At 41.8% G+C, this 23,077-nt stretch overlaps 1 protein-coding gene across 1 annotated transcript in view; it reads left to right on the top strand.

Annotated features, from left to right (window-relative positions):
* Positions 1 to 16,070, top strand: part of LOC133367586 (vomeronasal type-2 receptor 26-like) — a 46,713-nt gene extending 30,643 nt beyond the window's left edge. The window contains exon 5 of the mRNA XM_061591682.1: positions 15,157 to 16,070. Within this exon, the coding sequence (XP_061447666.1) occupies positions 15,157 to 16,070 (914 nt within the window). The remainder of the gene's footprint in view (positions 1 to 15,156) is intronic.
* The last annotated feature ends 7,007 nt before the right edge of the window (positions 16,071 to 23,077 follow it).

Genomic DNA, 23,077 nt, shown 5'->3' with positions numbered 1-23,077 from the left:
GACAGTTAGTCCTAATGAGGTGTCTGGAACACAGTCTAGTCATGTTTTGTTGGATGAGTTTCAGTCGGTTCAGTTCGAGGACGTGGACAAGGTGCTTGGACAGGTACGTGCAACCACTTCAGTACTTGATCCTTGCCCCTCTTGGCTTATAAAAACTAGCAAGGATGGAACAGCTGGCTGGGCCAAGGAAGTGATAAATGCCTCTTTACAAGAGGGAGTGGTTCCTGGCTGTCTGAAAGAAGCGGCGGTGAGACCACTCCTGAAAAAACCTTCCTTGGACCCAGAGGACTTTAACAACTATAGACCAGTGGCAAATGTTCCATTCTTGGGCAAGGTCTTGGAACGAGTGGTTGCTGACCAGCTCCAGGCGCTATTGGATGAAACCGATTATCTAGATCCATTTCAGTCGGGTTTCAGACCTGGTTTTGGCACTGAGACGGCCTTGGTCGCCCTGTGTGATGACCTATATCGGGAGAGAGACAGAGGGAGTGTAACTCTGTTGATTCTCCTTGATGTCTCAGCGGCTTTTGATACCATCGACCATGGTATCCTTCTGGAGAGACTTGCGGAGTTGGGTGTTGGAGGCACTGCTTGGCAGTGGTTCCGCTCCTACTTGGCGGGCCGTCTCCAGAAGATAATACTTGGGGAACATTGCTCGACCCCGTGGGTTCTCCAATATGGGGTCCCGCAGGGTTCGGCCTTGTCTCCCATGCTCTTTAATATCTATATGAAGCCGTTGGGTGCAGTCATCCGGAGTTTTGGAGTGCGTTGTCATCAGTATGTTGATGACACGTAGCTCTACTTCTCCTTTTCATCTTCTTCAGGTGAGGCGGTCAATGTGCTGAACCGTTGTCTGGATGCAACAATGGACTGGATGAGAACTAACAAACTGAGACTCAATCCGGATAAGACTGAGATGCTGCTGGTGGATGGTTTCTCTGGTCAGATGGTGGATACATACCCTGTCCTGGATGGGGTTACACTCCCCCTAAAGGATCAGGTTCATAGTTTGGGAGTCGTTTTAGACTCTTCCCTATCACTCGAGGCCCATGTAACCTCGGTGGCACGGAATGCGTTTTACTAACTTCGGTTGGTAGCCCAGCTACGTCCCTATCTGAGTAAGGAGGACCTTACATCAGTGGTTCATGCTCTGGTAACCTCACGTTTGGACTACTGCAACATGCTCTACGTAGGGCTACCTCTGAAGATGGTTCGGAAGCTACAGCTAGTGCAAAATACGGCGGCCAGACTGCTAACAAGAACTAAGCGGTCTGAGCATATAACACCTGTTCTGGCTCGCCTGCACTGGCTTCCAATATGCTACCGGGCCAGATTCAAAGTGTTGGTATTAACCTATAAAGCCTTATACGGCGCGGGACCACGATACCTGCAGGAACGCCTCTCCCGTTATGAACCGGCTCGTACACTACGGTCTACTACGAAGGCCCTCCTCTGGGTCCCGACCCATAGGGAGGCCCGGAGGGTAGTAACAAGATCTAGGGCCTTCTCAGTGGTGGTCCCCGAATTGTGGAATAGTCTCCCCGAGGAGGTACGCCTGGCGCCGACACTATTATCTTTTCGGCGCCAGGTTAAAACCTCTGAGGCATTTTAATCTAAGTTATTTATGTAAATGTTGTAATTGGTATTTTAGATGATGTACTTTTATATTTGTTATATTGATCTTGTAATTTTATTATTGTATATGTTTGCCGCCCAGAGAGCTGTTTGCTAGTCAGGTGGGATATAAGCTGAATAAAATAAAATAAATAATAATAATTTTATATGTTATTTTCAGCAATATGCAAATTTTCCACTAATATTTGCTTTTTTGTAAACATTGGTTGGAGAACTGAATCACAAAATTCAGGTAAGTGCGAATTTTGAAGGATGTTTGTGTTTTAGTTTTCATTTTGTTTTGGAATGTGCAAATTTGATAAATTTAGCTTTAAATATGAGCTTAATCAAATTTCTCCCCCCATCCCTAGTTAGAAGCGATATTGATGAAACTTAATTTTGATGGATTTTCCTACATATCAAAACTTTATTTGATATATGATAGATCATATAATTGTCATTGCAGTCTCCTGACAAAAAACTACCAGCATATCTTGGCCTTAATATTTGCAATAAAAGAGATAAATGAAAACCATCAGATATTACCCAATGTCACCTTAGGCTTCAACATCTATGACAGCTATGATGGAAGATCAGCCTATCATGCCACAGTCAAGCTTTTCTCCATGCAGAAAAGATTTATCCCCAATTACATTTGTGAAATCCAGAACAAGTTGATGTCAGTGATCGGGGCTCTTTATGCTGGAACCTCCCTTGAAATTTCAGATATTTTGGGCATCTACAAAGTCCCACAGGTAGGATGTGTGGCTGAAGTGTTAGACTTCATACTTTATGACTTTTATGCTGTGGAGACCCAGAAGCAGGGTTGGAGGAGGAAACCCACCATAATTGGATTCTAAAGTAGATTTCACAGATCCAGGCAGATCTTTACCCAGATTGGATCAGTTGTCCACATCAGAACCTGGACTTCAGTGGATTTTATCATGAAGTGGTCCAAGGGTTGTATGGTGTCTCTTGTCTCCCAAAACACTGGGTTCAGCCATGTGTTTTTAGTACAATTCATTCATTAAAACCAAATCAATAATGTTCACCACACAAAAAAATGTGCAGGCATACAAATGGTGCAAAACTAAGTTCTTCAGTTAATTAAAATTTATGTTTTAAACTAGAGCCATACAGTATATAAAACTAAGATGTAACAGTAATTATAAATCCCATCATCTCAAAAAATAATAATAAATCTGAGTATGCACAGGAGCAATGATAAATCAGTACACGTATAGGAACACCAGTTAAGGAAAAACTGAAAAGTTCTCTCTGATCTTCAGGAAGCTTTCTTCAATATTTATTCTCCATCTCTTTTTCCCCACACCCACAAAGAAGACTCATGAAACATTGCATGGGATTAAATGTTGTATTTATTGAAATATAACAACTTAGAGGAGATGCAACAAAACTTCACCAATTAACCAAATTAGAAAGAATGCCCATGTAGGGATTTCAACTAATTCTAGCATCCCTCCATATCCCTGGAGGGATATGGCAGTAGTTATGGCTCCCCAGCCAAGGATGGGGAATAACTCACTCACTCCTTGCCAGGTGAACTTTGGGTGTGGATCCTTCAAGGACACCCTGGCCCTGCTGTACTTGAGTTCAACACAATGGGCATCTCCCAGTTCTCTCCAGACCTAAAGTATTGCCAGATCTCTGAAGAGTGTCCTTAGCCTAATGATGCCTCAGTATACCTAAAGAATATCGCTCAAGTTCCTCACCTGCTTGTACTGAATGGATTAACAGGCAGACAATTTCATCTCTCCCTGCAGCCAATAAATTAAACCCAGCAATATGAAGTAGGCAAAAAAGGAAGGGTTCTGAAACTGAGGAACCCTACCAAAAAAACCTGCTTGGTCCCTTGACAGATGACCAGCAATGCCCACACTGCATGTAGCGAAAGTAGGGGTGAGGGTAAACCAGCCCCCACATTAAAATGGGAATGTTATTCTGAAGGTAAAATGGGGAAGAATTGACAAGGAAGGTTGCATACTGAAAGGGGCTTTGAGAACTGTTCTTGAGTTTTGGGGAAATATAGACCCAACTCCAAAGAGCATGAGGCATTTGAAACTTCTGAAGTTCTTATTTTGAATTTTGAATACACTTTACATCTGTGAATAACCATTACAAATTATTTTAAGTTGAGACTTTATTCCAGTTGAGGCCTTTTAAGTTGAGACCTTATCCCAGTCTGCTTCTGTGTTGAAATTGCTTTTTAATATGCTTTTAAACCTTTTTTAAAAACAATGTTTTTAACCTTTTTTAAATGTCTTCAAAGCTTTTTAAAAAAATGTTCTTAAAGTTGTTTTATTTTAATGTATTTTAATGTGTTTTTATGATGTTTTAAAGTGTTTTAGTGCTTTTGTTTGCTGCCCTGGTCTCCTGCTGGGAGGAAGGGCGGAATGTAAATCAAATAATTAATTAATTAATAAAATAGTACTGATGCATACACATATCATTTTGCAAATATTTATTTAGTTATTTCCCTTCCCTAGTCTCACCCCAATACAATTTTATTTCTATAGTTCGCATATGGCTGTCTTCCAGAAATAATTGTTAAAGATAAAACTTTTTCCTTCTACCAAATGATCCCAAATGAAGCCTACCAGTGCATTGGGATTATTCAGCTACTTTTGCACTTCAGGTGGACTTGGGTTGGGATCCTTGCTAAAGAAGATGATGGAGGAAGATTTGTGAAGATGCTATCTTCAATGTTTTCCTTCTATGGCATTTGTACAGCCTTCTTAGAAATAATCAGGACATTTTATATCACTAGCCTTTTTGATGACCTGAATTGGCTTCTGGGAACATATCAAATTTCCATGACGAGTAATGCCTGTCATGAACCTGTAATGGTCATGAGTTATTAGAAATCTGATGACAACACTTTGGTTCCAGTAAGGGACTCTGGGAGATGGTTATAGTCAGAAAGGACAGGCCTTGCCAATTTGCAAAGTTAAGTTTCATTTTCCCAGCTGAAGACGGTTAGAAGAAGCCTTAACAAGCTGCACCTGTTTATCTTTGTTGATTAGCCAGTGCCTGGCACCCAAGGTCATCCTTGGCCTATGCAGTTGGAAAACACCGTTGGGAGGGGGGCCTGAAGGCGCGAAAATGTGAGAAACATCGAGAAGAAAGTTACATCAGTCAATTCCTGATTGGTCAATTAATGTTGGACCGTTAGGATCTTTTTCCCTTAAGTATAGGGCTAGGGACCCACAGCCTTTGTTCTCTGTTCTCTGCCTATGCTGACTGGCACCAGAGTTCCAAACCTTTTCTGCCTTATGGTTCCTGGGGTTGCTTATGGGAAGGCAACCTATGTCTGGTTCCATTGCTTTATGTTGAACATCCATCTCTCTTAGGAGAGGTGCCACGCAACCAACTACCTCGTATGTAAGTAGTTAGGTGAGCTAGTTTATTATTTTCTTGTTGTGTGTATGAATTCTCTTGTAAGAACCTAAACCCCTGTTGGGTGAATGGTCTTAAAGGATTACTTGCTGCTATATGATATGTGCACTTATATATTTTAATAAAGCTACTTCTATTTAACCTGGTGTGTTCATTTGAGAGAAGGGGTGGTTCTAAATTCAGTGTTTTTGACCCAACCTCAGTCACTCACTACCAAAGAGGGTTAAGAAGTTAAAAGCTTGGATTTTAAGTGTTAAACCAGAGGTGCCTGGCAAGGAGTGTAACTGTGACTCTTGCCTTTTAGGACCTTGGTTTTATATACCTTCTGGGCTCAGAGATCCCCTGGCTCTGAGTGGACCAGTATACAGGGGTGGTGGCAGCCTACCTTCTACCTTGCAGGGTTGTTGTGAGCGTACACAGCCTTGGCAAGGGTGAAGTAATAGCTTTTCGGTTCCAGTCTCATTTCCCTAAGGGTGGGGGTCTGAGCCTGATGCATGTTCCCGGGACCCTGAGGGTCGGGCGGGCATGACATGGCTGGCAGTGGTGAGGATCGAAGCCATTCCTGCTCTTAAGTGAACACGCTGTGTGAGATAAGTGCATTGCAGCAAGTTGTAAATTTTAAAGAGACTTCTGACACAATTGTTTGTTACTTTGGGTAGTAAGGTTAGTGCAGAATGTCGCAAAAGATAAAAACCAGATCTCAAAAGAATGGAGCCGAGGATGTGCTCCTGGCAGACACTGCGTTGCCTAGTCAGCTTGTTCAGCTGGAAGAAGGCGCTGCTGCTCTGTCGTTTATACCTCAGCCTTCTGTGGATGAAAAGGAGTTCGTGTCTAAGCAAACTGAGGATAGCGAAGATGAGGAGGAATCAGATTTGGATGAGGAAGAGCTGCCTAGGAGCATGCAGCGCTACCTGGCTAAGCAAATGAAGCTGTTGTCCCTGCAGTTCAAGGCTATGGAGGAAGATCGCCGGAGTAGGGAAAGCTTTGCTCGTGAGATGCAACAACCGCGAGGAGGAAGACCAGACCTCCATAAAAAATCCTTTCCGACTTTTCGTGAGACAGATGACATTTTTACCTTCTTCCAAGTTTTTGCTCACTCTTGTAGGGATCAAGGTGTGCCTAAAAAGTACTGGATGAGTGCTTTACGCATTAATGCTGAAGGCGAGTTGAGAGAACTGTTGAACTCCTTGCCACTGGAGTATGCTGATGATTTTGACTACTTTTATGCTGTAGCCAAGTCTCACTTTGCGCTAACTTCAGAGGATTGTTTTCGGCATTTAGAAACAGACCAGAAGAAGTCTCGGGAAAGCTTCTCAGCCTTTGCTGCACGGATGGGCAGAAATGTGGAACGTTGGGCTGACACAGCCGAGGCTGTAACCCGAGAAGAGGTTTTAGATCTGTTTGCAAAAGAACTGTTTTACAGACGCCTCCCTCGAGATTTGATGGCTCTGGTCAGAGACCAGCAGCCCCGTTCTCTGACTGAAGCAGGCATGCTAGCCGATCGTATGTTTAAAAACAGAGCTGAAGAAAAGTATACTTTGTTTCGGAGACCGGAGTACGTTCCTGTGAAACCGCTGAGGCGAGAGACCGCAGGTATGCAGAAACCAGGGCAACCGGCGAAGGAAGAGAAAGGGGGGCCTGCTGGCTACTTCAAAGTGCCTTCCGCCCGGCCCGAGGCTGCATTGCAAGAGAAGCCCCGTGGAGAAATAATCTGCTTTAAATGTGGGCAAATTGGTCATAAGGCTAATTCCTGTTCTAAAACCTTGTCTAAGCCCAATCCTGCTGGAAGGAAGAACCCAAAGGTTGCTCCAGTTGCACGCGTGAGAGACTTAACGTCCCCTGGAGCGGAACCTCCTGAACTTTCTTCATGGTCGTCAGCCGAGGAGAATGAAGGAGCAGAATCGGATTTTGTATTTTCTGCCCCAAATTCACAAGACCGTCCTGAGACCCCTCGTGGACCAGTTGTTAAAGCCCTGTCGGTGAGTGTTGTACAAAATATATCCGGGGGCCAAGAGGGAGAAGAAAAGGATGGTTTGCTGCAAGGGAGGGACTGTCCAGAACCTCTTTCATCGGAATGCAAGGAATGGGTTCAAACGCAGTTTTCAGAACCCATATATGTTAACTGTATTCAGGTCATGGGACGGGTAGATTCGGGCGCAGAGCTCTCCAGTGTTGCTGAACACTTGGTGAAACCAGAGCAATATGTCCCTGACTTACAAGTGACTGTCACGGCTTATGGACCCAGGGCTGTGCAAGCTCGTGTGGCCGAGCTAGTGCTTTCATACAAGAATTGGACTGGGCGCCATAGAGTTCTAGTTCATTCAACCAACAGTTTGTGGGACGTTTTGATAGGAACAGACCTGCTCTTCCTGCACCATAAAGAGACTGAACGTAGGGCGGAGAGGGATGCTCTTGCTAAGTCTCAAGTTTTGTTAAACACCTGGAAAGGTAGTGGGAGAGAAGCTAAGGCTTTAAAGGAACGGGCTGTGTGCTTGCCTAAGCCTCAGAAAGAAAGTTCGCTTTTGCAGCCCAGGGGAGGGGGGCTGCTGGAATGTAAAGTGCCGCCTGTTGGCTCTCAAGGAATTAAGACCGTTCTAAAAAGGAAGGAAAGCCTTCAAGGTTGTAAAAGCAAAACAGAAGTTAACTCGGCTGGTTTATTACCAGCGGAGGAATCTGAGCCTCCTAATAGACATTTAATTATGGCCTGTACCAAGGCGTGTGAATTTGCAGAGGATTCTTTGGATTTGGTTACAGAGAGTCAACAAGCAGGGGGGATAACTGAAATTACCCTGCCCGAAGGTTTGACTCAGGAGCAACGAAGGCAATTAGTTCAAATCCTGATGGACTTTAAACCTATGTTTTCCAGTAAGCCTGGAAGAACTGACTTGGCTATTCATTCCATTAACACCGGGGATCATCCCCCTATGCAAGCTTCTCCGTACAGAGTTATAGGACGAAATGCAGAAGTGGTAGAGAGGGAAATCCAAGCTATGCTGGAAATGGGAGTTATTGAACCCTCTACTAGTCCCTGGTCCTCCCCTATTGTGCTAGTGGCTAAACGGGAAGCTAATGAAGTGCGTTTTTGTGTGGATTACAGGAAGCTGAACCAGATTTCCCAAGTGGATCCGTATCCTTTGCCTAGGATGGACCATTTAATAGAAAGGCTGGGAGCAGCAAAATACATCACTACACTGGATTTAACTAAGGGATATTGGCAAGTGCCTCTAGATGGGGACGCTGCTGTGAAATCTGCTTTTGTCACGCATATGGGCTTGTTCCAGTTCAAGGTTCTCCCATTCGGACTTCGAAATGCCCCAGCCACGTTCATGAGGCTTATTAATTCTGTGATTAATGGCCTAGGTGAATTTTCTTGTGCGTATCTGGACGATCTGGCCATCTTTAGCCCTGACTGGAAGTCGCATTTGAACCATTTGAGAATTGTTTTACAGCGACTGCAGGCCGCTGGACTAACCATCAAAGCGCAGAAATGTCAATTTGGTCTGGGAGAAGTTGTGTATTTGGGACACAGGGTGGGGCAGGATTGTGTCAAACCCCTAGAGGCTAAGATCGAAGCTATTCAAAATTGGCCTGTCCCTAAGACCAAGAAACAGGTTCAATCTTTCTTGGGGTTAGCCGGCTATTACAGAAAATTTGCTCCACATTTTAGTAGTGTTGCTACCCCTCTAACTGAACTGTGCAAAAAGACTATGCCAATGCGTGTCATTTGGACTGATAAATGTCAAAGTGCTTTTGATGCTTTAAAGACGATGTTGATAAACTATCCTGTTTTGAAAGCTCCTGATTTTTCAAGCCCTTTTGTAGTTCAGACGGATGCCTCTAATTTTGGGCTTGGAGCTGCTTTGCTCCAGGAAGATGCTGCTGGAGAATTGCACCCTATTGCATATATTAGTAAGAAATTGCTTCCAAGAGAGCGCAATTTGGCTACCATTGAAAAGGAGTGTCTTGCTTTGGTTTGGGCTCTTGATAAGTTACGCCCGTACCTATGGGGACGTCATTTTCAATTGCAGACAGACCATTCTCCTTTGTGTTGGTTGAACAGGATGAAAAACTCCAACCAAAAATTGTTACGTTGGAGTTTGGCCCTCCAAGATTTTGATTTCACAATTCAGTTCATAAAGGGGCGTGATAATATAGTAGCTGATGCTCTATCTCGCCTATCTGTTCCAGTTGATTGATATTTGATTCATGCCTATTCCATTGACTGATTTCCCGGCTCTGATGACCTCTGGACCGTTTTTAGACCTTGTTTTACTCTTTTATGCTTTTAACATGTTTTATGGACTTTTTAAAGATTTTATGGCTTATGACCTTTTTTGAACTTGGACCAGTTTTGGATCACCCCATTTTTCATTCTATTTTTTTTTTATTTTTATTATTTTTTTTTTTTGATAATAAAGTTTTCTTTTCTTTTTGGGTGTTTTAGGGGTCCCTTATTTCTTTTTTTTTTCCTTTTTCTTTTTCTCCTTTATTGTTTGTTATGTTGTAACTTTGAACTTAATTAGAAGGCATAAGACAAGAAGTAGCTCACTTGCTTAAAATGTATTAAAGTGTTTTTTCTTTTCTTTTTTATATGCTGTATTGTAATGTTGATGGAATTTTTTTTTTTTTTGATTGTTCCCTTATTCCTGGTTGCTGTGGCGATGACGCAGAACTATTCAGAGTTCTGACATCATCTTCCCAAAAAGGGGCGTGTCATGAACCTGTAATGGTCATGAGTTATTAGAAATCTGATGACAACACTTTGGTTCCAGTAAGGGACTCTGGGAGATGGTTATAGTCAGAAAGGACAGGCCTTGCCAATTTGCAAAGTTAAGTTTCATTTTCCCAGCTGAAGACGGTTAGAAGAAGCCTTAACAAGCTGCACCTGTTTATCTTTGTTGATTAGCCAGTGCCTGGCACCCAAGGTCATCCTTGGCCTATGCAGTTGGAAAACACCGTTGGGAGGGGGGCCTGAAGGCGCGAAAATGTGAGAAACATCGAGAAGAAAGTTACATCAGTCAATTCCTGATTGGTCAATTAATGTTGGACCGTTAGGATCTTTTTCCCTTAAGTATAGGGCTAGGGACCCACAGCCTTTGTTCTCTGTTCTCTGCCTATGCTGACTGGCACCAGAGTTCCAAACCTTTTCTGCCTTATGGTTCCTGGGGTTGCTTATGGGAAGGCAACCTATGTCTGGTTCCATTGCTTTATGTTGAACATCCATCTCTCTTAGGAGAGGTGCCACGCAACCAACTACCTCGTATGTAAGTAGTTAGGTGAGCTAGTTTATTATTTTCTTGTTGTGTGTATGAATTCTCTTGTAAGAACCTAAACCCCTGTTGGGTGAATGGTCTTAAAGGATTACTTGCTGCTATATGATATGTGCACTTATATATTTTAATAAAGCTACTTCTATTTAACCTGGTGTGTTCATTTGAGAGAAGGGGTGGTTCTAAATTCAGTGTTTTTGACCCAACCTCAGTCACTCACTACCAAAGAGGGTTAAGAAGTTAAAAGCTTGGATTTTAAGTGTTAAACCAGAGGTGCCTGGCAAGGAGTGTAACTGTGACTCTTGCCTTTTAGGACCTTGGTTTTATATACCTTCTGGGCTCAGAGATCCCCTGGCTCTGAGTGGACCAGTATACAGGGGTGGTGGCAGCCTACCTTCTACCTTGCAGGGTTGTTGTGAGCGTACACAGCCTTGGCAAGGGTGAAGTAATAGCTTTTCGGTTCCAGTCTCATTTCCCTAAGGGTGGGGGTCTGAGCCTGATGCATGTTCCCGGGACCCTGAGGGTCGGGCGGGCATGACAATGCCAATGCAGTCATTGTGTATGAAAAAAATATTTTGTATTTGAGGTTGTTGCTACATCTACATGAAATGGAATTGGTGACTGTGAAGCCTACAGGTAAAGTGTGGATCATGACAACCCAGGCAGAGCTTGCATCTTACATTTATCAAAAGGCCTGGGATATACAAGTCATACATGGTGTTCTGTCCTTCACAGTTCACTCAAATGAAATACCGGGATTCCAAAATTTTCTTCAAAATAGAAACCATTTCTTAACAAAAGAGGATGGTTTTATAAGAGACTTCTGGATACATGCATTTGATTGTGTATTCCCCAATACATTTGTTAAAGAGGAAGCTAATGAAACTTGCACCGGGCAGGAGAAGCTGGAGACCCTTCCAGGGCCTTTCTTTGAAATGAGCATGACTGGCCACAGCTATAATATCTATAATGCAGTCTATGCAGTGGCACATGCTTTGCATGTAATTCAGTCATGGCAGTCCAAACACAGAGCAATGATGAATGGAAGGAAACTGAATCTTCAGCATCCTCAGCCTTGGCAGGTAATGTCCCGAACGTGCAAGATGAGTCCGCACCATATCTGTCCCTTTAATAGAAGGTCCCAACATGCAAAGATTAGTTTTTCTTCAACATTTCATGAACTAATTTCTTACCTTTCTCTCTCCACCAGCCAGGAATGTCGCATATTAACCTTTCAACAAACTGTTCCTATTGGTGTTCATCTGTTTTATTCACCCAGATATTTCATATGTTTTGTTTTATAACCCCTCTCCTCCCCCGCTTTTTTCTGAGGCTGCATTTTTAATTGTTGTATTACTGTGAATGTGCCTAGAATTAATTTCTGAAAAAGGACAGCATAGAAATATTTTAAATATATTAATTATATGGTAACAGGTCTGGGAAAAACTACTATATAATATCTTAAATAACGTCTACCATATGACTAAACAGTACTGAGCTAAATAGTCTCACTTAGCATGAGGTGGTTTCATATAATATCCATGTTATCCTCTTGAAAACTCTCTTATGCTTTCCTATTACATCCAGCTCCTCCAGGTTCTGAAAAGAGTCTCATTTAACAACAGTGCTGGGCACAAGGTTTCTTTTAACCAGAATGGGCAATTGATAACTGGATTTGATATTGTAAATTGGGTCACCTTTCCAAACCAATCCTTTCATAGAGTGAAAGTTGGAAGGCTGAATCTCCAAGCTTCTAAAAACAATATGCTCACCATGAATGATGATGACATCACATGGCACAGCAGTTTTAACCAGGTAAATATTTGCTGTAAGTAATTTGGGAATTAGTCCTATTTTGTATGACCTCCAGGTATGATTTTCAAAAAGTGAATTTCAGTGGATAGTGCTAAGCACTTCAACATACTAGATTTTGTATTCCTGATATTTACATTTATAATTGGGAGAGATTGGAAACAACTGGGAAAACAAGATAAGCACTCAACATTTCAGAAAATCAGGGCTATCTGATCCATGATACAAAATGTCCTTTACTATCCAAGAGCATATGGAGATAAAGCAAAAACTCCATAGCAATAAAAGAACAAGTTCCACAGATCCATCAAAACATGTTCTATTTTGCTGGTGTTGGGAAACAGTTAATTGTCATGACTCACAACACAAAGAGAATGAAAAGCAGAAGGTGGATGGAATTCAAGGAAGAACAACAGACATGATTGTAATTCTGAGAAATATAGTCTGAAGAGAAATAAATGAACAGAAATACAGAAATATAAAGTGTTCTTTTTTTTAGCTTGGTGAGAAATTTAGACATTTACTGGAGCAGATTGGGAGCAATAATCATGCAAGCCACATCTCTCCAGAAAATATATAAACAAAGTGCAAGATTCAAGTTGTTGAACTTCCTTTTTTCACTTCTTGATTACAAGCAAAAATCAAACAACAAACAAAAAATCAAGCAATATTCTAACATATTTTCTTAGAACCTTGTGTCCAATTCTAAAAAAAAATCCATTCCAAATACTCTTTTTAAAAAAATGAGGATACCATTTTACTATTTGTGGCGTTCTACTTTTAGCAGGGTGGAGTAGGGTTCATATTTTTATTGTTAGATGAGCACTCCCCATTTCATTTTTAAAGAAGTTTTTTTATTGTATTTTTCTTGGTGCATTTGTTTTTAAATGTTTGTAACCTTTGTGTTTTTATAGATCTGTAGGTCACTTTGGCACTTTTGTTGAAAGCAAGAAATAAATGAAATAATTTATTATTATCTTCATCAAAAGCAGTAGTAGTGATAGTCGTCGTCGTACTGTTCTGTGCCAACTGCCCATTAGCCTAATAGCAGAGCCAGCATTCATAAGATTTTCCAAACATATGTTCTGAATCAAATATTCTGCCTTTTTTGTGCCATACACAAACTAGCTATTGCCCCTTTCTGTGTGTACCAAGAGGTGCCACCCTGGTTACTTCAGGCAAAAGCAGCAGGAAAAAGCAACTTGCTGTTATGATTGCATCCTTTGTCCGGTTGGGGAAATTTCAAAGCACAATGGTAAGTGTTTTCATATGATCTGAGAAACATGTATCAGAATGGAGAGATTATAACGTTTTGTGTGCAGGAGGCAGATGTTGACCTCCATCCCCAACAAGAATGTTCCCATATGCAGCACTTATGGGGGGGTCCCCTCAGTGATGGATGTTATCCATGTTCTTCTCTATAGAAAGGTAAAGGAGACACTAATACAGTGAAAGGGGAAAATAACATTTATTTCTCTCAAGACAAAAAAAGACGCCGTCAGGGTCAAATTGTTCTTCAAAGATATGGGAAAGGGAGACATGGAAATTGTCATTTAAAGAACTTGTAAACAAGTACAAGTACAAAGATGTTAGATGACTAACAGTACATCCTGAGAATATAAACACCTGGAAAGTCAACTATTTCATTTCATTCTTGACTCTTTCATCCTACTTTCTGCTTCAAGTCACCAATCTGTCCTCAAACACTCTAAGACCTTTCCGTTGTAAGCAGCTCTTCATTTTCTCATGGCAGTGAAAACCACCATGAATTTGATAATATCCCTAGCTGCACAGCATCACTATATGCAGTATTTCATTAACAGAGAATTATGTTCATGATGATTGGTGAGTCATCTTATGGATTCCACTGGGATTCCAGTGCAAAATATATACCCAGGAACTGAGATTTGTCCTTTAGAGTCACGCCTGCAGATGGAAAGAGAAGCTTAGGGTTCTTGACAGTCTGGAGTCATAGCAGAGACAAATCCCTGAGCAAACTCAGTCCTATAGGAAACAGAATTTGAACATGATGATAGATAATAAAACTACCATGTAGCAATTTAAAACCATAAGCACAGGGATAAATGATATCTTTATTAATTTTATGCATTTTATTATGTGATGTTGTGTTTATGTTGTTTCCACTTGGTTCCATTAAGACGTGTGGTATAACAATGTCATCTGTCTTGAGCCATCAAGGCAGGGAAGGTTGCAACCTCTGATTATTTCATATACTACTCTGAGTCACAATTCAGGGAACAGCATGAAGAGCTCTTCATGCATAGTGGAGTATTTTATCTCTTTTCACTCAAAATAGCAAACCCCTTGTCATATTTGGACTTTGGACTGCCTTCAAGTCGATCTCAACTTATGGCGACCCTATGAGTAGGGTTTTCATGGTAAGCGGTGTTCAGAGGGGGCTTACCATTGCCTTCCTCTGAGGCTGAGAGGCAGTGATTGCCCCAAGGTCACCCAGTCAGCTTCATGGCTATGTGGGGATTCAAACCCTGGTCTCCCAGGTCATAGTCCAGCACCTTAACCACTACACCACACTGGCTCTTGCCTTGTCACATTAGGGAATAAAAATAATGATCAATCTTATAGAGTGGGTTTAATGATTATTATATGAGGTTTAAACAAACATACAAAAAGTACTACATCAATTCTAAATGGTGTTAGTAATTATCATGAGTAGATGCTATTATAAGGAGAAAACTTTTTTAAAAATTACAGTTGGAGCACTAGCTCCAATTTAGCCAGAAGAAAACTGTATCTCTGGATTTGTAGATAGGTACATTAAAATACTATCTATGTTTCAAACTCTAGATATTAAGGAGGAGATGTTTAATTATCATTATATCCAGTCAGTGATATTCAATATTAAACAATAAACAGTACCATAATATACACTGCTGGATTAAAAACTGAGAATTAATCAACATCTGTCATAATCCTCTCATACAATAGTATATGGAATATTTGAGCTATTTCAGCAAGTTTGGAAAAACAAAAACTTGAGACTAAAACTTTTTTTCGTTTTTAGACATGGATGACTGTTTCAGATGCCCAGAAGATCAACATCCAAACAACCACCAGGATTCTTGTGTTCCCAAGATAGTAAACTACTTGTCCTATGAAGAACCTTTGGGGATCAGTTTAGCCATATTGACACTGTCTTTTTCATTCCTCACAGCTCTGGTGCTAGGAATATTTATAAAGTACCACAACACTCCAATTGTCAAAGCCAACAATGAGAACCTCTCCTACATTCTCCTTGTTTCCCTCCATTTCTGCTTCCTTTGTGCTTTACTATTCATTGGCAAACCTAGGAAGGTGACCTGTCGCCTCCGACATATTGCTTTTGGCTTAGTCTTCTCAGTTGCTGTGTCTTGTGTATTGGCAAAAACCATCACAGTGGTTTTGGCTTTCATGGCCACAAAGCCAGGAAGCAGGATGAGGAAATGGGTGGGGAAAAGCATGGCCAATGCTACTGTTCTTTCTTGCTCTTTCATTCAGGCATGCGTTTGTAATGTATGGCTGGCAACGTCTCCCCCATTCCCAGATGCTGACATGCACTCAGGGGTGGAAGAATTTGTCCTGGAATGTAATAAAGGTTCTGCAAATATGTTTTACTGTGTCCTGGGGTATATGGGTTTTCTGGCAATTATCAGTTTCACTGTGGCTTTCCTAGCTAGGAAGTTACCTGGCAGTTTCAATGAAGCCAAATTCATCACTTTCAGCATGTTGGTCTTTTGCAGTGTTTGGCTATCCTTCATTCCAACCTACCTCAGCTCAAATGGAAAATACATAGTAGCTGTGGAGATCTTCTCTATCATAGCTTCCAGTGCTGGATTGCTATGTTGCATCTTTATTCCCAAATGTTACATTGTTTTGTTTTGTCCTGAACTAAACAATAGGGAACAGCTAATGAGGAGAACTTCTGAAAAACAAAATTGAAAGTTGGGTTGAGGACTGTGATAATGGCATTCCACAGACACCCCCCCACATTAGTTTTCTATTGCATCAGCTCTTGTTTCAGATGTTCAATATTTTTAACAATGCCCATTATTAACATTTCATTTGGGGGCTCCTTGGAGGTACTTGTAGAGGAGTTTCTCAGATGAATTCAGACTTGGAATATTTGATGCTGCCTTACAGTGACTTATACTATTTTTAAACTATCTGGGCATTACCACATACTCATATTCCCAAGTGGGGACATTTCTGTAACTGACATCCATCCAGCTGGTGTTGTTTGAGTGACTCAGAGATGTTAATATCATATTTTTAACTCTTTAGGATCTCATTTTAGAATGGACAATTTTGGGTTGAAATATGAAATATGAAACAGTTTCATTGAAGAAGTCACCGGACACCCTCCCTGCAAGTAGAACAAGAGTTTTAGATAATTCTATGAATTATATTGAAAAGACATTTATTGCTATGATGATGACGATGATGATGATTTGATGTTATTAATATAATTACCACTGTCTGTTTTGTTCGTAGTGAAGCACATTTTGGTCAGGGGATCTGAGAGTAAGTGCCACATGCTTATTTTGAGGATCATTTCTTTCGTGTTAAATTAAAAAGGTATAACATACATATTTTTGAGATTTTCTTTTGTGTCTGTTTTATTTAATACATTGTGTGATATATCACACATACTTCAGTATTTCAAACAGGTAAATATATTGAACTTTTGTGTTTATTTTGAATATATACAAATTCTCCTATGTAATGAAATTCATTCATCCATTTAATTAATTACTTAAAAGGCAAATTATTATTAATTGGTTGACTTTCTCAAATAAAGGGCATGCTAAAGGAGAATTCACATGGGCATGTTAACCCAGTAATTTTTTTTTTTAAAAAAACTATGTATTTAAAAAACAAAAACAAAACAAAAATAATTATAAACTGCCATGGTATAACATTATATATTCTTTCAAGAGTTTATCATATATATCTTGAAAACCAAATGTGTAGTGATCTCTTATCCCAACAGCTCTCTCCACCATATGCCATATGATACAGATGTTGAAGGAGATCCTAATGGATTCTAAGCCAATTGCAGAATGCCATAACTCTCTTCTGACAAAGACATCTTAACTTGTCTGACTTGATGCTTGAATTTGTTTAGAAAGCCCCCCATAGTTAAACCATTTATGTAGAGTGCTTCCTTCTAACATCCACTTTTTGGCTATGATTTGCCTCACAGCCACCAACAGAAAAGACATTTGTTTGTGGGGAAGCTCTGCAGTTTGCACAGTATAGATTGTTAATAAAGCAAGAGCAGGTTGCATATAGAAAGAGTGAACTGCTGTCTTACCACATTCTGCAATTATTTCATCCCTAATATCTATATATTTAGGTACCTCCACCACATATGCACAGTACATATGTGCCTAATCTACCAGCTTTTTCTCCAGAAGTTTGGGCTAATTGAGCCATAAATCAAGCTGAGCTTCCATGATGTTAGATACTTTCAGTGTGTATTCCTTTATTTTTTGTTGAAACAGATCTCAATGGCTTCTTGTTCCAGATTGTATTCCAATCTTTCCCAGTAATGTGGCAACCTAAGATTTTTAAACTTGAAAGAGTGCAATTCTTCCCAGACAAGAAAATTTTAATTCCTCCCCCATCTTTTCAAATCTGTTTTACCCCTTTTTCAGCAAGGTAGTAAGGTTTAATTGTTGAAAAAGCTTCTTGATTTATTGTCTTTTATTTTTGCATTTTAACCACTAAGTATGTTGCATATTTATTGTTAGTTGGCACCTGAATCTGTTTGTGTGTTGTCCTGAATACTGGAATATTCAGGACAGACAAATGGAAGTTCTTCACAGTGCATAGCTAAACTATGGAATTTGCTCCCACAAGATGTAGTGATGGTCACAAACCTGGAGAGCTTTAAAAGAGGATTAGATGAATTCATGGAGAATAAGGCGATCAATGGCTACTAGCCACCATGGTTATATTCTACCTCCTTTGTCAAAACTTTGATTACTATTTGCTGGCAATAGCAAATGGAGAGAGTGCTATTGGACTCAAGTCCTGCTTTCAAGCTTCCCATGGGCACCTGGTTGACCACTGTGGGAAAAGAATGCTGGACTAGATTGGCTTTTGCCTGATCCAGCAGGCTTCTTCTTAAGTTCTGTGAACAGACAGAACCAGCAAGAAGGAGACCAAAGGAGACCAAAAGCCTCTACTGATTGCCAGTGGGGCCCTTCCTTGAGCATAGTGGCCAATAATGTACTCACTGCAGGGAGTTGCACTGGTAGAACAGGAATTGTACAAAATTGTCAACACCCATCCTTTGTGGCATTTATGTCCATTTTGCTATAATTTTGAGCACTTCCTATATGTTTTCTAATAAAATATGTTAAAAACTGTTACGGGAATGTATTTTACTATAATCAAGTGCACACAAGTATATACACTCTTATGCATATATGTAATAGAAGGATAACTAAAATATCACTTCATCCCCCTACATTTCCAACCAATAGCGTTCCTGCATTTTTGCGGGGGCGGGTTTGCCGCCACTCTATTTCTGGGAAGACTCGTGAAGGTTTGAGAAAATTTTGTAGTTGGTCAGGTGGGGCATCTTGACCTATTAGGAGAGGGATTGAGCAGCTATATATAGCCTGCTTCTCCTTAAAAACGTGCCTTTTTTGCCTTGCGGCACGCTGTGGGAGCACTCTGTGACTCACCTAGATCTTTCGGCTCATCGTTAATAACCTTGCTCCTGTGTCGTTGGTAATTGTATCTGAAGCGGTTTCTTGCTTTTTCTCCCTTAGTTTCCTTAATCATTTAGGCGGGTCGGAGCGGGTGGGGGTGTTCCTTTTGGCTCACTTTGATTCCCATTTCCCGGCAGGGCAGCATGTGCGGGGCAGCTATTCCATTTTGTACGCTGCCGCTATAGTTGTGGTGCTGGGCCTGCCCACGGCTCTGCTTTAAACTGCGACCCAGCGTTCCTTATCTTCGCCACCTCTAGGGCCTTGCTGGGCTGCTTGAATTCACCCGAACCAATTTTAAATTCCCCACCTCTTTTTTCCTGCGGATCAGCTGTGAGGCGGCGCGGGAGGCTTTTCTAAGCTTGTTTCCTGTAGCTGGGGGCCTCAATGTTGGGCCTGCCTCTTGTGATTTCGTTGAAATTTCCTGCTTCTTTGTATCATCCTGTGTTCCAGATTCGGCCGGGTAGTTGGTGAGTTTGGGTGAGGCTGGGTGCAAGTTTCCCCCTGTTGTGTTAAATTGATTAATAGGTTAGCCCCCCCATTTGATATATAAAATTGATTGGTTTGTAATCAATTGGTAATTTTGAAATAAATAAATATAAAAACAAACAAACAAAATTTAATTTAGGTTTAATTATAATCCATTTCCCTTCTCCTTTTAATTACTTAGTTAAGCCATATAGATAATTAATTATAATTAAGTGATATTGTTTTGATATATATAAATAAATGAGTTTATTTTAGATATAAATATAAAAAAAATTATAAATATTTGGGATTGATTCATTCTTCAACCCTTATCCCCCCCCCATTTTAATTTCATTGTGGCTTAATTGATTTGGCCAATTGGGTTGTGCCGGTGATTAATTTCTTCACATTTTGAGGTTTTTGTTGACTCAGTTTCTGGGTTACTTTCACAACGGTATTTGGTTGCATTGCATATTGCTAATAATTGTTGTTGTTGTTTAGAGAAAAGACGGGTCAGAGGAGACATGATAGAAGAGTATAAAATTATGCATGGCATTGAGAAAGTGGATAGAGAAAAGTTCTTCTCCCTCTTTCATAATACTAGAACTCGTGGACATTCAAAGAAGCTGAATGTTGGAAGATTCAGGACAGACAAAAGGAAGTACTTCTTTACTCAGCGCATAGTTAAACTATGGAATTTGCTTCCACAAGATGCAGTAATGGCCACCAGCTTGGATGGCTTTAAAAGAAGATTAGACAAATTCATGGAGGACAGGGCTATCAATAGCTACTAGCCATGATGGCTGTGCTGTGCCACCCTAGTCAGAGGCAGCATGCTTCTGAAAACCAGTTGCCGGAAGCCTCAGGAGGGGAGAGTGCTCTTGCACTTGGGTCCTGCTTGCGAGCTTCCCCCAGGCACCTGGTTGGCCACTGTGAGAACAGGATGCTGGACTAGATGGGCCACTGGCCTGATCCAGCAGGCTCTTCTTATGTTCTTATGTTCTTAAGTGTAGCTGGAATTCAACATGCCACCAAAGAAGGTTCAACAAAAAAAGGGGTTTGTGTGGTGAAGCAGGTGACTAAGTGCCCCCCCTCACGTCAAGAGTGCCTGTCCTCGGATGACAAAGAAGATATGGGGACAATTCGTGCTTTAGTGGCGAGGGTTGAGGCCCTTGAGGGCGAGCGCAGGCGTCCTTCAGAGCCAGGGGCTGGGCCTAGCACCGCCCCTTCAGGTAAGAAGTCAGCCCGCTTGGCTGCTAAGGCAACTAAATCAGGCATTCTTTCCGATTTGGTCACCAGAATTGGTATCCTTGAAGCAGCAGCGTCCAGAGCTGAGCCCACCATTCCTGCACTACAAGCCTGCCCATCTGCGGCACCTTTGGTATCCACTTCTTCCCAACTTCCAGTCTCCACTGGAGCCGGTCTTACCCAAGGACAACTTCATCCTGTCCAACCTGGCATTCAAGATCTTCCTACTGTTTCTTCCAGGGTAGCCACACCTGCAGTGGTTGCGTCTCCAGCTGCTTATACGGGTGAGTGGTGTTCACCATCACATTCTTCTAGTATGCAGGTTCAGCAGACACCGCAGTGTCTTGCAGCTCCTCAGGTGCTAGGTGGAGCACAGTAATCCATAGTTTATATGTGTGGTGTCTTAGTTCCACAGCAGTCTGTGCTTCCTTGGCCTACTGCGGCAGTAACTCCTTGGCAGCCATCCATGGCTTCAGCTAGTACATCAGCTCTTCCGCTGCCTGTTCCCTCTGGTGTTTATCCACAGGGTGATACTTCCCTGCCATTGGGTGATCATCTACTGTCTTCCACTAAGGATAAGATTTGGTGTGGTGAATATATTGATATATTCACACTCCTTTTTCGGGAATCTGAAACAAAGCCAAAAGAGGGTTCTGATCCGAATGAGCGTGAGGTAGCGATAAGAAAGAAAGTTGATCGCATATGGCCTAATTGGCTTAATGCGTTTACTGTGTATATGGGTGTGATAACTCAGGTTTATCCATCTAGGGCCATGTCCATGATTAAATATCAGGACATCATTCATCGGGCCTTTAGGGAATTCTCGGGCACCGCTTGGTTGCGGTATGATGAGAATTTCAGACAAAGGGAGGCCTTGGACCCCACGCTTCATTGGGATGTTGAGCATCCTGGTCTTTGACTGCGTTCTATGACTTCAGCCAGACCCTCAGTGGGAGACAGGGCCGATAGCGGGCATCTGTTGGTGCATGTGCAGACTTCAGCCTCCAGTTCCAGCCAGGGCTGACAGCGGGTTCAATCCCCTCAGGTCTGTTGGAGCTTCAATAGTACTGGACGCTGTTACAGGCGCCCGTGTCGGTTCAGGCATGCTTGTGGACTCTGCGGTAGCACTCACCCCAGTTCCTTCTGCCAGAGAGCCCGTCAGGCTCGCCGGGGATCGGGGGAACAACAACAACCTAAACGTGGGTCTGGCAACAGCGGCAGTACGTCGCAGGGCCAGTAGCCCTATTAGGTTGCTTCCCCTGGCGAGATTATTAAATAGCTATCCCAATAAACAGGCTGCTAGATGTCTTTGGTATGGGTTTTTGGAGGCTTTTCATATTCCTTTCGAAGGCCCGAGGGTTCCCACTTCCCCTGCCAACCAGCCTTCTGTGTTTGCTATGGCTCCTGTGGTTCTTAATAAATTGAATAAAGAAATAGCTGCTGATAGGATTTCTGGCCCTTTTACTTATCCTCCCTTGGCGAATTTGAGGATTTCTCCTATTGGGATAGTTCCCAAAAAGCAGCCAGGTGAATATCGCCTTATTCATAATTTGTCTTTCCCAAAAGCTGTCTCTGTTAATGATGGTATTTCATCATTATATACGTCAGTTCGATATACTTCCTTTGATGAGGCTGTTAAGGTAGTCAGGAAGGCTGGAAAGGGTGGTTTGATGGCGAAGTGTGACATAGAGTCCGCATTTCACTTGCTCCCAGTGCATCCAGATGATGTTGATTTATTAGGTTTTAGGTTTCAAGGCCAGTATTATGTAGATAGGGCAATGCCGATGGGATGCTCCGTGTCCTGTGCTGCATTTGAAACCTTTAGCTCATTCCTTGAGTGGGCCTTACGGACAAGGGCTGGTTCTTCCTTGTCTGCTCACTATTTGGATGATTTTTTGTTCGTTGGCCCAGCTGGCACTTCTCATTGTCTGCATTTGATGCGGACTTTTGAGGAGTTAACTAAGGAATTGGGTGTCCCTTTAGCTCCAGAAAAGTCTGAGGGCCCTTCTACTTCCCTTTCATTTTTGGGGATTCATTTGGATACGCAGTCCCAGTCTTCCAGTCTGCCTCAGGATAAGTTGCTCACATTGAGGCAGAGATTGCGCTCAGCCTTGGCATTGAGAAAGCTTACACTTGCTCAGTTTCAAGAGCTTCTGGGTCATTTGGTTTTTGCTTCTAAAGTCATTTCGCCAGGTAGAGCATTCTTTCGTCGTCTCTGTGATGCCATGAAGGGTGTTCGTTCTCGTTTCATCTTATTAGGGTCACGTTAGGCATGAGAGAGGATTTTCAAATGTGGCTTACCTCTCCTTCTGGCGCGATGACTTATTACTGGAAGCTGAGCTACAAGTACATTCCAATGCTGCAGGTGGCATTGGTTTCGGTGTAATTTTTGGATCTCAATGGTGCGCTGAGAGATGGCCTTCGGAGTGGATAGCTTCTGGGCTCACTTCAAATATGACCTTTTTGGAATTCTTCCCAATTGTAGTGGCTGTATATATTTGGCCTTTAGCA

Source organism: Rhineura floridana, chromosome 11, assembly GCF_030035675.1.
Source record: "Rhineura floridana isolate rRhiFlo1 chromosome 11, rRhiFlo1.hap2, whole genome shotgun sequence".
Taxonomy (NCBI): Eukaryota; Metazoa; Chordata; class Lepidosauria; order Squamata; family Rhineuridae; genus Rhineura; species Rhineura floridana.
Note: the sequence above shows the minus strand (reverse complement) of the source record. Positions and strands in the feature narration are given on the sequence as shown.